We start from the raw sequence: 21,542 nt of genomic DNA on the forward strand, positions 1-21,542 counted from the left end.
TACACATTTTCTGATAAATTTCAAATTTTTAAACCCTTCGGTACGCGTATGCGCAATGCAACTTACTTTTTTTTTTAATAGCAACAGGTAGTTTTGATACCAAATTCGGATAGACTGAATTTTTTAAAGTCATTTTGACCCATTGACCATGGCTCTAAAACCAAAATTGACTGAATGAGAGCCATTCAAATATCAATAAATAATACATTTTTACAATTCACTATAAAATGCATGAAATCATTTATAATTATTTATTATTGGTTACTTTTTGAATATCTTTAAGTATTTTTTTTTTTTTTATACGTGTTATAAATAAGATTAACATAATATGGATATAAAATTATTTTTTCGTACCTAGGTGGCTATAGGGATAAGAACATCATAAAATATGTATGAACAAGATGTATGAATGTATGATATATGATCTAGGTTAAATTAATTTAGGTAGGTAAGTAGGTAGATATTTATTATAAATATAGGGAAAATTAAAGAATATAAATTATACATACTGATTTACAAATGGAAATTTTTTTTAATTTTTAATTTTTTGAATGCATTTTGAATGCACCAATGTTATTATTGCTATTTTGTATGAAACTATTTATTAATACATACAGCAATTTATTTTAAGAATTCGATTTGACATGCATCAAATACGTATAATAGTCAAAGGCTTATAAACAATATCACTCATTTTTATCATTCCGTTTCGAACACCGGTCTTATTTTTTTATCAAAAGTGACTAAATTTCAATTAAATTTACACTAACTTTTTTTGCTAGTTCCAATGTAATTTTAAGTGAATGTAATTAATTGGCATTTTGATACAATTTCATTTCCATACGTGTATTTGTCAGGTTGGGTTGAGAAATGAGAATTATCCTCACTTTTGGCTGCTAGCTTATCTACACATTATTGATGAATCGGTTTAATAATATATATATTGATCTATATTCTAATAGTTCATAGTACATTAGTACCTGTTTTATATTATTAATAATTATTCTATTGCATTATGCTATTGAACTATTATAATATGATGTATGGCGCCAAATAATTTGTATTAGGTACCGAGTACACAAATGTGATAAGGAGAAAGGGGCTGAATAGGCAATCACATACAATGTGAAACGCCAAAGTCTATAGAGCTTCCAGTATTCTAAATTCAAATCTATAGTATTTCCATCACGGTCCACGGACGTATGCTTCTGTGAATTCCATAGACATATGGTATAGTATAGTCTATATCATAGACCATACTCAAATTATATTATAATTTCGACTAAAAAATATAGTATACCTATATAAGTTACTACAGTCCGATCAGCTGATCCCGTGCCATTTCTTCTGTGCATCTGTGGTATCATAGAACAAACTGATGGTATGGAAATAGAATAATAAATAATGTTATCTAAAAACCTTGGGTAGTTACGAGTTTGGTGTAAAGATGTATAACACATAATCCAGATTAATAAATTATAAAACTGTTGAAAGCTTGCTGGTTCCCGCGTTCTAATTTTGTGTTATTTGTTTCCATTTCGTTCGGACTTCGGCCTGTCCGTTGTCGACTGTCGGCCATAATTCTATTGCCGAATCCCGAAGTGCATGTCCGACAATCGACGTATACCATATTTTACGACCTTATAATACGTAAGATTATTCTGAGCAAATACGTCATACATTCATCTAGTTGTAAGTGTAAAAAACAATGTTACATCATTCGTCGTTGATCACGTGGGAGTTGTTTACGTTTATATAGGAGATAATCGAAACTAAAGTTATAACATTGTGTACGTCAATCACAGACAATTACCATACAGTTAATGTTAATTAGCCGAGATCTATTTGTTGGTGTCAGATGGTGTGGACGACTAGTGTGTGTGTGTGTTTGTCTACAGCTTGAAATATTACATAGGACTTATGTTACAATATTATTAATTATTGCATTCCAATATTTAGTCTATTTTTGAATGTGTTAGAACGCAATGGCAACCACAAGCAACGGCTCAGATTCTTCACGAAAGAACACAGACAATAAAGAGAATGATAACAAAGATGAACAGAATAACATGTTTGAATGTAACATATGCTTGGATTATGCAAAGGACGCGGTTGTCAGTGTTTGTGGCCATTTATTTTGGTTAGTACCATTGATAAATTAAAACTATATAACCAAGTAAATTGTAATTTACATATTATATTTGTAAGTTGTTCAATTTCCCTTAAAATAATTAATTTGATTAGCCCTACCTTATGCAATACATTTTCATGAACTATGACATACATCTAGAAAGTTCCATTCGGCAATACATTCTAGTAAAATATACTTATACAAATTACAATGTTTATTATTGGAACATATATTACAAATATTACAATAGTTTTCGTTGTGGTTTCCATCACTATTTAAACACTTATCACAACTGGTCACTTGTTTCTGTGTTCATAATCTTTGATCATAGCAAGATGTTACCTATGATCGTCATGCGACAGGATTTTCAATTTGCTTAATTTTAAACAAACACAACTTGGAGTGTGTGATACTCACTAGTTAAATAATGGTTTTTTACTTTCTCAATAAGTAAATAGAAGTATGATAATGACACTGACATGATTTTAAATAAGAAACCTACTTTCTGAATATATTTTGTATGCAAAATGTAATTAAGTAAGTATAAATTAGAATAGCAATTAGTATTTTTAAACTAAATTACCTTACCAATTTTATAATAAATTAAATAATTAAAAAGGTTAAAATACATAACATTCTGTTAATCTACTTACAAAAAAAAATTCATATGAAAAATCTAATCAATTCCACATTGGTAATATAATATAATATTATACAGATTTATAAGTAATTATTTTTTAACCAGTTTACGGCTTACAAGTTATATGAGCTAAAATAGTCAAAATATGCACTACAAAACTATAAAAGTGGCTTTGTGAGGCGTGGTATTAAGTTCAATCTGTGGAATCACTTTAAGTGTACGTACTGGCCAGCATTGCTAGCTCTCAAGATAACCACCCAGGTTTTTAGTTATTAATCTTTGCCACACATACCAAAACATGTTCCGACTAATCGTTCCCCCCTCCGCGCACAGTACCAGGCTAATGACCTTAGTAGTTAAAGCCTTAATCCAAATAAAAATATAAAAAATGTATTAATTATTATTTATTTATTATTGTTGTATTGTTAGTTTAATAATATTATACTAAAAATTGTTTTATCAAACAAATGAAAAAGAAAAAAAAAAGATCTTACAACTGGAGAACTAGTTGCCAATTGGTGATGTTAATTATTGAACTGAAAAAAAACATTATTGGTGTCTAAATATGTGTAATATTCAGTGGCGTATTTACAAGTTTTGATTAGGGGGGTGTCATATCATAATAAAATAATTTATAATTTAGAAGGTATAAAATACTTAAACTCAATTCATCCTATTTTTATATTAACTTTAGTTATATTAGAATTAAAATTAAAAATCACAAATTATATTATAAAATCTAGTTTTCTTTTTTTCCTTGCCAATTCATCAATAATTTCATCGGTCTGACAATCTAAATCTCGGTGAATCGATGACATAGCAAGGCCATTAAGTCTTTTCTGAAACAAAATGCAATTCAAAATTTAGAACGTTTAATTAAGAAAATTTAAATTTGAAAATTTAAGGTCTCCAGGCGCCAAAAATCCTTGGGGGGTGGAAACCCCCAGACCCCCCCCCCATAAATACACCACTGGTAGTATTAGTAAAAATATATTTTCACTATTTGTGAAGTTATTTCATTTTTAAATATAACATCAATTTTGTAAACAAAGCATTTCATTTTTCATTTTTTTCACTAAAATTAAGAAATATAAACTTTTTTCTTAAATTGATGAAATATTCATTTAAATTTTCATTTTTAAAACCCATAGTTTTATATAGTTGATTTTTAAGCTGGGTCTGATCTCTAGCAATTACTATTATTCAGTAATTTAATTAATTACTTATAATATTATTTTGTTTAAACCTACAACTTTCATTGTTATAGTTGGCCATGCTTGCATCAATGGTTAGAAACTCGTTCAAGTCGACAAGTATGCCCTGTGTGTAAAGCTGTTATAAGTAAAGATAAAGTAATACCAATTTATGGACGTGGAAATACCAAACAAGAAGATCCCAGGTAAATTGAAATTGAAATTTTTTCAACTGAAATTAATAATTATAATTTAAATAAATACAACTTATTTTATTAGAATAAACATTATGAATTAATTAAAATAAATAACATAACATTAATAATATTTTTAAAAAATAAGTTTTATTACTGTGACCAGGACCGACTCAATGTGGTAGCAAAATAGGCGGCACTAGTGTGGGGGCGGCAAATTTTGAATGAATCAAAGTGATTTTTATAATATAATATAGTATGCTGAATTGTATGTTACAATTAATATACAAAAATAAATATGTAATAAGTAACAAATAATATTAATATACTATTGATACTTCGTTTACCGAGAACGTAACCAAATGTAGCTGTAGCACTTCGCATTGTTTTAACTCTGCCTATGTCATTCAAATCTGGTGAACGGAGCTTTTCCAAATTAAAAATAATTAAAAACTATTTGAGGTCTTCTATGAATCTAGAAAGGTTAAGTGATCTTGCTACAATTCCTAATGGAAAACCTGGAGTTTAAAAATTTACTGACTGATTTTACCCAAGAAAAGGGTCACAAAATTAATTTCATTTAATATATTTTTTAATATTTAATTAAATACATATTGTTGATCTATGATAACGATAATGAATGTGTAACGATGGTCAAAAATATTACTTGTTCTATTTCATAGCCAAAATTTATTTTAATTTTTTTATTATTATTTTGTATTTTGTAAAGAAAACTAAAGTCAGTCAAAAAATTTTTTTTTTAATAAAACAAGGGTTTATAGTTAAAAATGAATGTCCATATTTTATTCAACCTCCTCTTCTCCAAAAAATTAACTATTGCATAGGACAACTTAAATTAGATTTGCCTAGAGCGGCAAAAAACCTATGGCGGGCCCTGACTGTGACCTCTATCAATGCTCACATACATACAAACAATTTTAATTCTTTGTTTATGATATAAAATGTATTTATAATAATCTATTTTAATATCAACTTGTTACCACCTAATTTTTTTAATTATATTTAAAAATTCAATGTTTATTATTAAATTATTTTTTGATTTCAGAAATAAAGTGCCACCTAGGCCTGCTGGTCAAAGAACTGAACCTGATGCTAATACTGTAGGTCATCAACTAGTATAATTTTTATTTGTCATGCTAATATTAGTATAGAATTGATTTAAAAATTTTCAGGGTTTCCCTGGTTTTAACTTTGGAGATGGTGGTTTCCATTTGTCATTTGGGATAGGAGCATTTCCTTTTGGATTTTTAACATCGTTCAATTTCTCTGATCGTCCACATGGAGGTAAGTACAAATTAATATTTGTTTCATTTTTAAATTCTTACTTTCAATGATGACTTTAATTTAACTAGTTCCAGTTGGTGGTCAATTACCACAAGATGATCATTACTTATCAAAACTTTTCTTATGGATTGCAGTAATATTTATTATTTGGCTATTATTGGCGTGATTTACTTGTACAGTATGTTCTTTTATATTATTATTATTCTATCATTCATTGAATTACTATAGCAAGCACTTCACGGTGGCTTCTTTTTTTTATAATGTTTTTATTCACTATTTAGTTTTAACCTATTGGCTATAAAGCTTTTCAAATTGTTTTCAATTTTTATCATCCAAGGCTTAGTCTGAAATCCTTACTGTGATTATTAGTTTGGTTATTTTTTTGATACAAAAAACTTAAATTATAGTTTAATAATAAACTTTTTAACAGTTTGACAAATATTTGACCATGGTGTCGTTTATATTTATTCTTGGAACAGGCAATAATTTAATTAGTTCTGTTTTTTTACTAAATTAAATTTGCAAAACAAATATTAATTTTTATTCTGTATTATGTTATTATATCTAAAAAGATTTATTTTCAATTTCACAGTCTATTTGGGTTTTTAATTACTATTTATGATTATTATGTTATGATGGTTTTGTTTTGAGTTAATTATAATATTATAATGATTCTTTATGATTTGTTATGTTAAAATGGTATTTGTTTTTTTTTTTATTGTATTCATCCCATTTATAATTATAAGAGTATTCAACGCATAGTCTGTTAACTATTACACCCATATCTACTTAATTGTTAATATTAATTTCTTTTTTTAAATTTACTTGTCTCCTAATTCAATCAACCATATAAAATACTTGAGATTAGATGGACTAGAATAAAATTATTGTTCAATATATTTAATCATAAATCTTTCTTTTGGTTTGTAAACCACCATTATAAACTGAAAGGTTGTATACCAAAGGGCTATTAATTAATCATGACTTCAAATTCAATATTTGTATTCACAAATATCTATGATGTGTTTATTGCAAACATTATTTTATAAATAATTAATAGTTTGAAAACTTTATAATAATTTGAAAATTGTTAACAACATGACAATCGGTTAATCCCAAATAAAATAGAACATGTAAAATGACTAGTTTTATATTAAAAAATCTTGCACCACCATGGTTTGATTAAATTAAAATATTTCCTAATTTATTTATTTCAATTGTATAATTTTTTTAATCAGTTCATTGAATATCGCGGACAGTGGCATAGCCAGGATTATAAAATAGGGGGGTTTATGTATAAATTCAACTAAGTTTTTTATAATTTTTGTATATACATAATATAAACACTGTGTGGTAGAAGTTTAACTTTAAATGTAGCTTTTAGCTGAACTTGCTTCTTCAAAATATACTGTCTAGTTTTATTGAATTAATCTTTTGTAAATATTGTACTGTTATACAAAATTATTATTACATTCTTGATATTCTAAGAGATATTGTTCATTTTTCTGATAGATGCATTAGAACTGTATAAGCATGTAAAAAATCACGAAATTGATTCACCTTGGTGGTTCCAAGATTTTTATATTATTTTTTAGCGGGTCATTCAACTAAAATTGTTATGATTACATTGTGTTATATTCAGTAACATAGTGGATGCTTAAACTCTAAAATTCTTAAATGCATAAAGGAAATAAAATAAAATAAATATTGAGATATGCGTATATTGAGTACACAATATCAATTTCATAATATAATACTATTAGTGTTGGAGTAATTTAAAAATAACTGAAGAATATATTTTAGAATCAAAGGTGGCTCAAATCAATATGATGTTAAAAACACTAACTTTGACCAATAACCAAAAATGTGTTTGTATTAACCCAAATCAGTTCATAATTAGTATATTGTAATAGTAAATAAACTATACTCTTGACAGAGATGAAAATGAAACATTAATATTAAGTGATGTACAAATTTTAAATAAAAATACATGAACAAATTATGTTGATTCATTAAGGCATGGTGACAATGAAATATAAAACGATTGGCCAAGAATTTACATTTGATCCAGTTCAAGTAATAAGTATTAAAAAACTTTATTTATAAATACATTATATTGAATATATTCAAATTTTAGATCCAAGTTAACAATTAAAAATACATTAAATCTTAATATTATAAAATTAATCTACTTAAAATTATATTTTGTTATATGTTGATAATGTTAACATTTCAGAATTATCGTACTCGAGGCTCTTATCTTTTTCATACAACGATACAACCATGATAAAATAACAGTGAGTGAAATTATTTTTAGCTACGTTCAGTGGCGTAAACTTGGGATGGCGTAGTCAACCCTCAGAAAATTGGTTGAAATTAACTTCCAAATTGAAAAAATATTTAGTTTCTATGGTTTGTTTGTTAAGAAAAAACAACTAAAATTAAGAGTTTTATTATGTCTGAACTTGGATTTGATTGATGTAGTGGGTGAATACTAGGTATAAAAATATGATAATTTTCAACAGTGAAAAATGTACTGTGTGCCACTGACTACACGAGCCATGTACGCTATAGACTTATGCATATGTAATTTAATATTATTAATTTTTGTCAGTACATTACTAAATTACAATATTACTTAGGTAGGTAACTACCAATATCTTTTTGAGAGTTGATTATGTATATACCAGGACTTTGCAAACCAAATCATTTATTCGGGTTTTGGGTGTTAAAAAGACAAAATAAAAAATGTTAAAAAAACGTTTGAATTTTAATAACCATTAAACTAACTTTTGGATTTAAAATTAATAACGTAATTGTATCATGGATACAACGACAGGCATTTAAAATTATAAAACACAACTACACAACTACATATCATATATCTGTATTCTGTGGTCTGTGGATAGGCCTATAAACTAGAGAGCCTTGAGGCTCTTTACTATAAAGTATAATTTATAAGTCATTGCTGTACACGAATTAAGATATCAAAATTCGTAATTCGTGATGCTGTGGATACAACTCATACATATTAATATAAGTTATATAAGTTCTTTATTATCTATGATACACGGCCAAACCCTCTTATAGTCTTATATCTGGACTATAAACTCGCACGATTCCTGGAAACCCACCGGCCACCACGGCGTCTAAAAAGAAACCTGGTGTAGATATCTTCTTAATGATTAACCAAAACAACAAAAAAAGTAATTTTTTTGTATATAAGATCTATATATAAATAAGCAAAAGGAAGTGCGATCACTGGATGGTTTCTTCCCTCATCCTATACATGTGAAATCACTTGTGGCACATATTCTTATTATGCCTAGGGCATAGATTGTAATTATTGTATATTTCGATTAAAAAATAAATTTAAAAAAGTAATAAATGATACACCATAGACTGGCATAGACGGTTTAAAAAATATATATATTTTAAACCAAAACATCTAATTGATAACATTTATGTTATCACATGGATTATAAAGTTGAAAAGTTCGAGTGATAGTACTTCAATCACGATGTAGAGAAGTCCGTTTTTTATCCTGTACTCTGTACTTCTGTAGTCTGTATTTGCGTCCAGTCCGTGATAAACTTTACCGGTTAAATTTGTGATTTTTTTTGTAAACACTACATACCTGATGTATTTCAAAATTTAACAATTTACACTCTAGATACCTATATAGGCTTATTTTTATTTTTTTTCTGTAAAAACCTACATCTACTTGAATACATTTTATAAAAAATATTATTTTGGTTTTGTTTAAAATGTTTTCACCTTATTGTAATAATAGTTCATATAACATTGTAAATATTAAAAGGCCCATATATCTGACGTACTCGTTTATTAACCATTGGATGCAAATTCGGAAAAAGGTATACAAATAAGTTTGTTAAATAGTTAAGATTTCAATACTAAATATGATTTACTATTAGAGTTCAGTTATTACCAACGAAGTTGAAGTGTCCAGTACGGACGTACTGACTGATGAAACCCAATTTCGTGCTTTGGAAAAATCTGTTACTCCTTTATGTCGAATGCCATATGAGAAACAATTGGTTCTAAAACAACAGTGGACAAATACTGTGTGTAAAGAAGTGCGCAGTCGACTACACAATGTAAAAACCTTGATTACACTTCCTAAAGTCTTCCCTATTTCATCATCCGTATGTGTTTATTATTTAAAATTATGGACTTTTGAATACCTACTTGGGTTCTTATATTTTCATTAGTTATTCATTATTATTTTTTTTGTTATGTATGTGTATTAGCCTCAAATAAATGAATACCGCAATAAAGACGAATTTAATTTTCGACCTGGTATCGATGGTAACCCTAAAACCCTTGGATTTTTTGTGACTAATCCGTCTAAGGAAAGTATCTATTGTGTGTCTGCAATGAAACTAATTAATATGAAGCAATCGCATAAAGATGTTGCTCAGGTATGTTACATTTTTGTCTATGTCTACTAGATGTATTAACATATATTTTTTCAATTTAAGGTTTTTGAAGATTTTGTTAGAAAATCTGAATTGCCCGCTAGTTATGATCATATGGATGGTGGTTTTTGGCGAGGAATTATTGTGCGGAGTAATTTAAAAGGTGATAAAATGGCCATAGTGGTTGCTAATCCTAGAGGTTATACCAATGAAATCATGTTGGATGAACAACGTAGATTTAATGACTACTTGAAGAGTATGAATGTTGATATACAATCTTTATATTTTCATCCAAGGTAATTATTGAGCTATTGTTGTGCATAATAATATGTTAATTGAAATATTTTGTACTAAATATAGATTTTATTCTATTTGTTTAGTTTGCACACTAGAAGTTCAAAAGATTCAACATTCATTCTTGTTGATGGAGATAAATACATTTATGAGGAATTATGTGGTTTTAAGTTCAGAATATCTCCAGACTCATTTTTTCAAATTAACACCTTAGCTGCTGAAGTCTTGTACCACGAATTGTTCAATTTAATAAATCCAACAAAGACAACAACTCTGCTAGATTTATGTTCAGGCACTGGTATTATTTCTTCAAAATACAATCATAATAACAATTAAAGATTAATATTAGCATATTAGAAGATATTTAACATTAACTTAATTTCATAGGTACAGTAAGTGTAATAGGCAGTCAACACGTACAGTCCTGTGTTGGTATTGAATCTGTGGCGCAGGCCGTTAATGATGCTAAAGAGACTGCAAAAATAAATAATATACACAATTGTGATTTTATTGAAGGCAAAGTAGAAATAGTAAATACACATGTGTACCCTTTACTAACAAACCAAAGCAATTCATAATGTTTTTTTTGTTAAAGGTATTAAAACAAGTTTTGAATGAATTAAGCATGACCAGTGATTTGAGTGCTGTATTAAATCCCGGTCGAGCAGGCGTGCGTAAGTTGGCTTTAACATATGCAACATGTTAAATGTTTTATTAATTTTCAATGTTTGTAGATCCAAAAGTCATAAATGCTATTAGAAATAATAGATTGATCAACAGTCTTGCGTATGTGTCATGTAAAGCAGATAGTCCAATAACTATGAAGAACCTTGTGGAATTAGTTGTTAACAACAAAAAATCTCGCCCTTTTACTTTGAAGTCCATAAAACCAGTTGATATGTTTCCTCATACAAAACACTGTGAATTAATTTTCATGTTCAAACGTTAAATTGTATATGAAATTAAAACAAGTGTGTAATTATATGTTAATTTAGATTTGTTTCTAGTAAATTATTTTCATGACTGAACCACTAAACAAATGTATTTTACATAAATTTATTATATGTTTATATTTTTATATAAACTGGCTGGTCTACAAAAAATTGAATCCGGTCTGTTGAAAAATGGCTGAGATCTTATTTTTTTTTTATAAGGTTCATATTATTTAAAGCTATTTCCTCAAAAATACTCACCTCAAAACCAAATGCAATTGTCCTAGCGATCTTGCGTTGTTCTAAAAGGATTTTGGAAGTATTCTGAAGTTAAGGCTTTATATTTTGCTGCAATATTTACTTTAATTTCTTTTATGTCTTGAATTAATTTCAAAGAATTACCTATTCCTAAAATATATCCTTTTAGTAACTCACCAACCAATTTTTTTTTTTTGGAGACAAAAGTTCATGAACTGATACTGAGCTGATAGCTGGCACATTTTAGTGATACTGAGCAATTAATTTAGCAGCCACTCTTGACTCTTAAAATTTATAATTAGTGGATTTTCCCTTAATATTTCATAACAAAACTTAACAAATATTTACCTATGTGTCAATCTGTGAACTGTTTAGTAATTATCAGTTATTTTGAATATTTTTTACACATTTTACCACATCATTCTAGAATATGTGTAATTTACAGTTGACTGCTACCGTCTTGAAAATGCTTAAATTATTCAAGTCTTTGAACATCGCAAAGAATTATCCCCAAAAGCAGTGTCATTCATTTCTATAGTAAGTTGTAAAACCTAAATATTAGTACCTAATAGGTATTTGCTGGGGTTTGAAGTCTAATCTGATTTTAGTTGCAAAAAATTACTATTTATATATTGAGTTAATATATTTATTTTATTCAAAACTTAGAAGTCATTCTAGGATAAATTGTAAAGTTATAAAACATTTTTTTAAATAAAATTAGCCTTAGCAATAAGTTCTGAGATTTTGTACTACAATTTTATAAAGTTTTGTGACCACGATAACTTGTTTTGTAACTTACAAAAAAGTTAAAATTTGTAATCTTTAATCCCGGGTGTAGGGGTGATCTCACGCAAATGTGTTTGGTTTGAAATTTACTCAGAATTTCGAAACCAAATGTAACCCAAAATTCGAAATTCCTGACTTACCTACCAAATCAAATCTTGTAAAAACCATTTTAAGTTGGGCGGTCAGCGTGTAACCTGATGTTTCTCCTGAAATTGATCTGGTTGGCAGAATTTCCCCCAATTTTCACGCTTATTTGCTGTCTGCTTTCTCCATTAATTCATAGCATGTTTCTTACCCTAAATCCTTGACTAATATTGGCTTATGTATTCGAGTTCCGAGTGGTGGTCATCCTCGGCTTTTCTTCCCTTCTATTGATCCTTCTATTATTCTACCTATATATTGTTATATCGCAGTGTATGTCCAATAAGCTTAACTCTTCTAATCTTCAGAGAATCAGAGCTTTTAGGAAGCTTCTTTCTTCTCCTACTCTCAGAAAAACTTAATCATTTGTTATATACCTAATCTACCCAATTTATTTCCGTGATAATATTATGAAATCTAATTGATATTCAACCAACTTCAAATATTTTTGTGGTCAAAATATTTAAATTCTAATCTAAACATTTACAACTAAAAAATATGATTAAAATAACTCCCCAGAGAGTTGGCCATCGCCCATGGCGTATTTGACATCCTACGGGCGCCACACATATAATAGGTACAGATTAATTATTATATTATATATAATAGTGTGCGCCACATTTACTAGGTATAATTAGGTTCGGCGGCACCGTAATACATATATTACAGTGACTTAATTACTCAGGAAATTACGAGGTACACTACTGGTTAACTATTTTAACTATTTAATAATTTTTTGTGTACTCGCCTGCACAATAGGTTAGGTTCTTTCCTCAAAGTTTTAAAAATAATCATGTTTTTATACAATCAACCATAGCTCATTGGAGTTTTTTTTTAATCAGATAGGAGCGAATTTCCACCTTGGCACCCACCTCATCATAAATAACGCTACCTGTATATCTAAATATGTATGTATTTAAACAAAATATATATTAGGTACCTATTAATTATTATTATTGTACCTAATTTATATTAATACAAAATAATGTCCGGTATCTACAAGGGAGTACATATAATATATGTATTAAAATATTATCAACGTAACCGTATGATTGAAAAAAAACAAATGGAATTTATGTAATGTCAATAATATTATATTCCATTATTATGGTTGTATAGGTACCTATTTTATATCTTATATGATTGCAATAATAAACGGGAGTAAGTAACAATAACACGTTAACTTAACAGGTAACATAAAATATTATATTAGGTGTATCATATTATGAACGTCGCTGCTCGGATGTATACCTATCCTACCTATATACAATATAATTAATTATTATAATATTATGCTTTATATATAGCCTTTGTCACTAATGCTCAAATATAGGTAATACAGTAGGTATACACATGCGCACAAACGATATTATTATTATACAGCGTTGACGCGATGACTATAATTTATGACATATGTTGTAGGTAACAATAACATGGCGTCGCTCTACTTGTTGAACTTGGACGTTATCGACATGAGGCCCTTGGCCAGACCACCGCTCATGTTCATCGCGCCGCCCAGGTTGAGCGTTTTGCGGAGCATGGCGAATCCCTTGACCAACATCCTAGGGTTGAGCTTGATCTTGGACACGATGTCAGAGATCGCGTCCAGACCTCTGGTCACCTCGCCGCCGTTGACCATTTCGGTGACCAGCCGCAGGGCGTCAGTGCCCACCTCAGATTGCATGCGGACAACCGAGGTATACACCTCATTGGCTATTTCCTGGAAACCCTGCGAGGCATTCGGGTCGGTGACGAGGCCGGTGATATTGTTGCACAGCCGGATCTTGCGGTCAGCTCGCTGAGCATCATTGGTCACCTTGACCCGCCTCTTGAGCGCCCCCTCAAATGACGACCAGAACAGTCCGTTGCTGAGCACGTTACTCAGCGTGTTCCTCACTGACCTTACACCCAGCTGGCCGTACTCGCTTTCCCGGTTGATGTCCTCAAACGTGTTCCAGAACATGTCCTTGACGGCGGTCAAGTTCGGATACTTGGAGGGTGTTTCCGGAGGCGGTGCTGGAGCCTCAATATCTTTTGAGGACACCTGATTCACCCGCTTCACCGTCTTGACCCGCCTCACCGTCTGGCGATCAGCGCCTGCCGGCTGCTGCTGTGTTTGTTTATCCAGTAGTGGAAACGCATCCTGTAACACGAAAACGTCCAAATGGGTTACAAGATCCAAGAAACGATGACAATATTCGGACTAGGTAGTCGTTCGACCAAGTCGTACAACGGTGAAACGTTGTAATTCTGATGCCGATTTGATGTAAATACATAATTTACATTTATATATGACTAGGTTTTACAGTATTATACTTAGGTATACTTATAGGTATACACGCGTATAGTTATAGGTTATTACTGAGGTATTTAGTACCATTTATTGTAGGTACCTATCTATATTTATAGTCAGATAGCTGATCCAGGAGACCAGAAATTTTCTTGAAACTGTGCTTACTGCTGGGCGCTTGTCATCAGATACATAGATCCATATATATACAAACTTTAGGGAGGCGTGGCCTGTAGACATCTCGTGCAATTGATGATATATAAAAAAAGAGCTAATACTAATGAATAATGATTAGTAATAATTATTAAACAATAATATTATACATGAATATTATTTAAGTCGTCTGCATAGATTTTGAAGTCGCCTATTACAATGGCATTAGCTTCTATGAATATATTTAATAGTAATTTATAGTTATTTGTTTAGTTATAAATTGTACCTAATGACTTATGAGTACTAAACTTTGTGATTCTAGAAAACAATACTTTAACTCTACAAAAATAGTATAACTATAATATTAGACGTAGGTTAAAGTCTACAGGTAGGTAATTACCTATACAGTCTACTGAATTGTGAATACAGTACTGATTGACTAGGTAGGTACTGAATAATATAAAATATAAAATATATGAAGATACCTAGTAGGTACCTATACCAATCAATACCAAGTACCTAATCTATATAGTCTTCTTGTCTTATATAGGGTATATTTTATTAGGTAAAATTGATTTTATTTGAATTTACCTGTATGAAGCAAGAGCACAGCACGATCGCCAAAATTTGGATGTGAGCCATCATTGTGCTTTTTTGTTATAACATTCGCAGGTTAACACAAGTTCTGTATTTTTATACCCGAATGCTGCAACTTTTGCTGAACACGATGGTTCAAGTGAACAATAGTAAACACCTGGTATGTTAAATACCGTAATTACTGCTGTGCTATGGAAATTGTGTGAAAAAATAGGCATTACTTGGGTAATCGGCACACGTTCACATTTATATCTATACAGGATGTCTCACTGGTTAGGTAAACACTCCAAGTGGATAGCTAGGCATATTTAACGGGGGTTGTTTTAATTTAATATTTATATACAGAGAGGGGGTCGGGGTCTGTACACACATCTAATATAATTTTGGGTTATACAGCCGAGGCCGGTAAATTACCCAAACCACTCCCCGAGTAATACTCTCCATGTCTAGGTGTACGTGTAAATATGTAATAATAAATATACGATCCTCTTTAGCAGGGACGGATAACTGCAGGCGGCTGCTCATTAAGTTTAAACAAAATTGAATTTTCAGAACATTCGTACACGAAAAAGGAAAAGAGTGAAAATTCTTTTGAAAAACGGGTTGGACTGACATTTTTATAACCAGCCCTTAATTTTGAATTTACCATACCTGCTATAAAGGTAGGTACACCTCTTTTTTCATTTAAATTTTAGAACTCTTCAGATTAATGAAGTTGATAACTGTACACAGTCTGGAGTTAATACAATGTGATCTCGCTTAATGGGAATTATCTGATAAATCAATATTTTAAATATTAATACATATATTCAACTATATATTATATCATACTACAAGTTGCGTATCTTATCGTTTTTCAAGATAACTTTTATGGAACCTTACTTCTTAATATCTATATATTGGAAAACCAAAAAACATTTATAATAATTATTATTATTCGTAACTATAATTACTATGGTTAGATTGTTATACATTGTTAATTTCGCAAATAATTAACATGCGTGTTGACGAAAACGGTAGACACCCTCTATACACATCATAAACAATAATAATAGACAGAACGCGAAACCCTGTGTGGTATGGAAACCATCGATTACCTACATTGTATACACTCACAAATTTGTTCATTATAATTTTTTTTGTTGACTAATTGTTTTTTGTAGCCATATATACTCATATTTTTTTAAAATCGTCATTTTTACCGTGCAATTTACGCATGCAAAAATATAACAAAATGTTATTTTATATAAGGCATAATATATAAGTATTACTAATATTTGTTCTGTGGTATTAGGTACCTATAACTACCTAGCTATGCAAGTAGGTACTATTACTACTATTCAAAGGTGGGAATTATTGTAAAAACAAATTAATTTTAACTTAACTATAGTTGTTAAGTTCATAATTAATTTATGAACTTAACTAATTATTTAATTGACTGTTCAAATAATTGAAATTATTTCACTTATTTTCAGTTGAATTAAATTATTTAAAATCAATAATATTTTTTAAATTTCAGTTTCTAATGATTTTATACATCAGTTAGGTAGGTACCTAACATAGTTTTAAGGAAAAATAATCCATTAATTATTATTAGCAATAAAAAATAATAGAATAAATCTGTGAAGTTTCTTTGCAAAACAATATTATACAGATATGCACACAAAATAAATTATACCAAACAGACAACAGTAATAGTCGGCACTTCGGCAGGTACTAAGTAGGTACATAGACCTATTTCTTTTACCGAATTAATAATTATTAAAATACAATTTTTTTTTGTGTTTCATTATTTTATATTATTTTATTAATTTAACAATTAATCTTTGATATGAAATTATAAGTTGTATTGTTTTAATATTATATGCTGACCTTAAATTTCCATTTGATACACGGAATAATAATACTTGATAAATTATTAATTGACTAATTGAGATGTGCATGTCATATAACTAACATAATGTCCTATATAAGATTACGTATATACACTGCAGACTGCAGTGTACTTATATAATTAGTGTTCAATACAATTTTTCATTGTTTGACATTTTTGGGGCATAGAAAATATAAAAATGCTTATAAAAGTATTGTGTAACCTACCTATATCGGGCTATATAGTATGTCACAAAAGTTCCATATCACCGTTAGTTCTACATGGCAAATAATTTTATTTACGTACAGTTTTTAAGTAAGGACATTTTAATTGTATAGCATAAGATTCAAGTTTCTATAAATAAAAATAGGTAACAATTTTCTTGATCATAGTATACAAAATAGTATACAAAAAGTTATTAAAATTGAGTGAAAATCGACCAAGTTAAAGCAAATTAAATTGTTGATTTCGTAAGAATAATAGTTAGTTATGTAACCAACATCAATTGGATCGCAGATTTTTTATGACCTTCTGTAAATATCTAATTATTAGTGGAACCAGTGGAGGTTTGGAAAATGTATTATAATTGCAACATTATAATATAACTAGATGAATTTTGCCTGCATGTTTCCAAAAATCGAGACATTAGTCTATTAATATACTTATCTATAAGCTGCCCCCCCCCCCCCCAATCAAATTTTGGGTGTCTGCACTAAATGTTTTTGAGCGCTCTATACAAAACTTCCAATAAAATACAACCTATTAAAAGCGATACGAGTGTCCCATGCACATTTTCTACTGAATATATTATAATACTAGCTGAATATCCCAGGTTCACCTTTGCGTGTGGAGGTTTTTTTTTTGTGGCAAATCCTATAACGCAGGAATTTTGAAACTCTTATAAACATTGGACCCCTTTTTATCAACACTTTTTTTTTGAGTACCCCCTTCTTAGTTACTAAATTAAAATATATATAAAAAAGTCAGCAGTGGCGTACGCAGTGGTAGGGTTCTAGGGTTCTGACCCTCCTCTGAAATTTTTTCCTTCTACATAATAAAATGGGCGATTGAAAGCTCCGCCAGAATACCGGTTAGATAAAAAGGCAAAGAAAAGGTCTAATGTAAACTCCGTCATTTTTATTTTCTTACCTGTAATGGATATATGAAAACTTCGGCAGTAATTGTATAAAACTTAATAATATATCTCAACTAGAGAACTAGAGAAGCTCAAAAATCCAAAATGTTAGTGTTAGAGAATGTTATGAATAGTTATGATAATGGATATATTAGACTGAGAAGTCCTAATATTTACAAATTGTATTTCATCATTCTAGTGTACAGACATATATTATAACATAACATAACATACCTACCTAGGTTGACATTAACATATTTTATGATTATTGATTATTACAATTATTTATTATGATAATCAGATAATACACATGAAGATTTGGATGATTTATTCTGACAATTATTATTTTTATTAATTTTTGTATATTATTTGGGATATTATAATAACGTACATGATACGCCTGTCCTATAATAAATTAATTTTATACTGTGCAGAGACGTGCCTAGAAATTATTTTCGGGGAGGGGGTTCTATCTCCAGACCTAGCCTAATCAAGCTCCACATATATATTATATTATGGTCAACTTTTATTAATAATTATTTTTATTTTTCGGATGGGTTTTTAACACCCCCCNCTAGGCACGACCCTGATACTGTGACTTGATTTTCTTCAATCACAGAGTTTACATGAACTCAATTTTACCTGTTTTCTTTCCTGGCGGAGTTAACACTTATAAAAGGTACTTGTGGCGGAGTTTATATGCGCCCAATAAAATCTCACTTACACCCAAAATTAATACGCAGAGTAGATTAATCGTTTAACATTTTTAATAAATTAAAAATAATTTGTAAAATGGCAATAACATCGAGAAACATAGTTTCATTTTTTTGCTTATAATAAGACGTGAATCGTCTGCTTTTAGTGTCGTATAGTGTATCACCGGTTATTATAGTTATTACTACGTTTGTTACGAACTGAAGGGCCAATAGATGACCATTGACCAGATTAAACACTCTAAGAGTAAGCTAAATATTTGAGACTAAATCTATAGTAAGTTTTAACAAATTATATAAAAACTGTTTTGCAAAAATAATGTAAATAAGAATGAATTGGACCTCTCCCCCGCCCACGGGTTTGTAATTAATCTTAAATAAAACACTGACCGAACTAAAATCCTGGGTAAGCTGCTGGGAGTCAGTGACCTACCTTTATAAAATAATTCGACTTAAATGGGCAAGTCTAGGATTGGATTTAGCACTGTCTTGGTATTTATTTTTTTAACGTGGTATAAACTACTTACTTTCTTTACTTCTTTGACACCCCTAAAAACAATTTTTGAGATTTTCGTCAAAACTCAAAATCAATTTAATAGTTTTTAAGTATATAATATTGCTACATACATACATTTGGTTTTAAAATATAGTTTCATTATTCGAGACCATAAGTGCGACAATTTGATTCATAGGCTTGTACCTCATTTGCCTGAGTAACCAATACTCGTACATATGGCAAACATTTATAAACAAGAAAAAAGTTTTCATTTCCAGGATAGATAGTGTAATAATTATCTTGTGTGAACACACTACACACAGATTTTCTGTAAAAGTGTAGACATTTTCAACTAGACACAAGTGTTTTTTGATTTGAAAGTACTGTTTAATAGTACTCAAACAGTTACACACCAGATATACATTTTTGCTTTACACTTACCTACTGTTTTTAGTCAGGGCTCAGGAGTAAATGTCTTAGACTATCAAATATCAATTAGTACATAGAAATTATGCAATTAAAAAGGAACCAGTAATATATACTGATTAATAAAATTATAATTCTGTTACAATTCGTTGGATTTTCTCAAAATATTAGGCAACAACAATAAGATGGTAAAAAAAAACCATGTCTTATTTATAGAAATAACTTTTGTAATAAAAACAATCATTTATTATTAATAATTATACATTCCATCAATACCATTTTAGTGGCATATGATAATAGGCTACAGTACAGCCTTTAAAGTAATCATTTAATCCTCATTATTAATATATGATTCTCTACAATGAACACAGTAGTTTCGTTTTAAAATTCATTAAAATATCTGTACACTGAAATTAAACAACTTTTAAGAATATGGTTTGAATGCTGTATTATTGTTTATACATCATTTTCACATTCGTACATTCATATTTTATAATGTATGATTTGGTAAAAATATTAACATTAATAAAAAATATGGAGTTTGGAAAATCACAAAATTGAAAAGTATTAAAACTATGAGATATTTATGATTATTATCTCTAGAACAACAATTATATCAATTACTGTTGTCAAGATTATCTTTATACCCTATCCCCCCTCCTTCCCTACGGATTATAAACTTGATACAGATTAGATGAAACTACAATTTTGTATTCATTAATTGTTTGCAATTTTTCTAAAACACTCTTCTCCAATGTCAAAACTCTAATTAATAATTATACATAAGTTTAGTCCACTAAATTAATATTAATGCCAGCACATAGCATAATAGAAAAAAAACAAATTATTTTAGATTATAAAAGTAGCAACCTAATGTTTCATATTAGTACAAACATGTTTGTAATTCATTCATAATGTGTTTAATTAGAGATTAGAAAAATATATATATAAACGTAATATTGCATGACTATAACAGTATGTATTATTAGTACATAATTTTAATAATAAAATAGATTGTTGATAATTATTTAAAGTCTATTCAAGATATTAAGAACTATGAGTTGGTATATATAAATATTTTTCTATCAATACAAAGGCTTGGTATTGATAGAGAAATAACCTAACCTTGAGTTCAAAATGTTATTCTAATATCTGGTTTGAAAATTCTTTAGGAGGAAATATTACTAAATAATGGATTATTTCATACAATTAACTAGTTTTCACTATTTACATTGTAATAGGCAAATAAATCTACTTAAATAAAAATAATAACTAAAATAAAACACTCAATTAATAATTTAGCTAAATAACAATAACCTTAGCATAATAAGATAATTAAACCAAATAAACAGAATATATTTCTATTACAGTAGAAAATAAAATGGTCACAGTAATATAGTAATATTTAAAAAGAGAACTATTTCCTTGTCTGCCAAAAAAAATATCAAAATATTGTCACCCCAACCACACATTTTTTAAATTTAATGTTATCCAAGATCAGATAAACCTTGGCTAATAATAATTTACACTTATACACATAATATAT

General features: G+C 29.0%; 3 protein-coding genes across 14 annotated transcripts; 2 read left to right on the forward strand and 1 right to left on the reverse strand.

The window, feature by feature from the left end:
- Positions 1-1,389: 1,389 nt before the first annotated feature.
- LOC111028597 (E3 ubiquitin-protein ligase RNF185-like) lies at positions 1,390-6,439 on the forward strand. Of its 11 annotated transcripts, none has more exons than XM_022307309.1 (6): positions 1,390-1,692; positions 1,960-2,140; positions 4,039-4,170; positions 5,225-5,279; positions 5,352-5,463; positions 5,532-6,439. In XM_022307309.1, exons 2-6 carry the CDS (start codon positions 1,986-1,988, stop codon positions 5,627-5,629), a joined length of 552 nt encoding a protein of 183 aa, XP_022163001.1. In that variant the 5' UTR covers positions 1,390-1,692; positions 1,960-1,985; the 3' UTR covers positions 5,630-6,439. The 11 variants fall into 11 exon arrangements, with proteins under 11 accessions (XP_022163001.1, XP_022162997.1, XP_022163003.1 ...); XM_022307305.1 differs by having other exon boundaries at positions 1,980-2,140; XM_022307311.1 differs by having other exon boundaries at positions 1,390-1,650.
- Positions 6,440-9,182: 2,743 nt separating this feature from the next.
- On the forward strand, positions 9,183-11,186 carry LOC111028598 (tRNA (uracil(54)-C(5))-methyltransferase homolog-B-like). Of its 2 annotated transcripts, none has more exons than XM_022307314.1 (8): positions 9,183-9,338; positions 9,399-9,581; positions 9,735-9,905; positions 9,966-10,198; positions 10,283-10,494; positions 10,584-10,726; positions 10,792-10,870; positions 10,931-11,186. In XM_022307314.1, exons 1-8 carry the CDS (start codon positions 9,231-9,233, stop codon positions 11,143-11,145), a joined length of 1,344 nt encoding a protein of 447 aa, XP_022163006.1. In that variant the 5' UTR covers positions 9,183-9,230; the 3' UTR covers positions 11,146-11,186. The 2 variants fall into 2 exon arrangements, with proteins under 2 accessions (XP_022163006.1, XP_022163005.1); XM_022307313.1 differs by having other exon boundaries at positions 9,231-9,338; positions 9,399-9,629.
- A 2,202-nt stretch (positions 11,187-13,388) lies between these two features.
- Positions 13,389-15,479, reverse strand: LOC111028600. The gene is made up of 2 exons (XM_022307315.1): positions 15,348-15,479; positions 13,389-14,456 (listed from the first exon to the last, which is right to left on the reverse strand). Exons 1-2 carry the CDS (start codon positions 15,399-15,401, stop codon positions 13,758-13,760), a joined length of 753 nt encoding a protein of 250 aa, XP_022163007.1. The 5' UTR covers positions 15,402-15,479; the 3' UTR covers positions 13,389-13,757.
- Positions 15,480-21,542: the final 6,063 nt, after the last annotated feature.

Source organism: Myzus persicae, unplaced genomic scaffold (assembly GCF_001856785.1).
Source record: "Myzus persicae strain clone G006 unplaced genomic scaffold, MPER_G0061.0, whole genome shotgun sequence".
Taxonomy (NCBI): Eukaryota; Metazoa; Arthropoda; class Insecta; order Hemiptera; family Aphididae; genus Myzus; species Myzus persicae.

Coding starts and splice junctions, on each gene's coding strand:
- LOC111028598 (XM_022307313.1), top strand. CDS start 9,231: ATGTTTTCACCTTATTGTAATAATAGTTCATATAACATTGTAAATATT. Junction 10,199..10,282: donor TCTTTATATTTTCATCCAAG/GTAATTATTGAG, acceptor CTATTTGTTTAG/TTTGCACACTAGAAGTTCAA. Junction 10,871..10,930: donor TCCCGGTCGAGCAGGCGTGC/GTAAGTTGGCTT, acceptor CAATGTTTGTAG/ATCCAAAAGTCATAAATGCT.
- LOC111028597 (XM_022307301.1), top strand. CDS start 1,824: ATGTTAATTAGCCGAGATCTATTTGTTGGTGTCAGATGGTGTGGACGA. Junction 1,881..1,979: donor GGTGTGGACGACTAGTGTGT/GTGTGTGTTTGT, acceptor TGAATGTGTTAG/AACGCAATGGCAACCACAAG. Junction 5,280..5,351: donor CTGAACCTGATGCTAATACT/GTAGGTCATCAA, acceptor AAAAATTTTCAG/GGTTTCCCTGGTTTTAACTT.
- LOC111028600 (XM_022307315.1), bottom strand. CDS start 15,401: ATGATGGCTCACATCCAAATTTTGGCGATCGTGCTGTGCTCTTGCTTC. Junction 14,457..15,347: donor TGTGCTCTTGCTTCATACAG/GTAAATTCAAAT, acceptor TTCGTGTTACAG/GATGCGTTTCCACTACTGGA.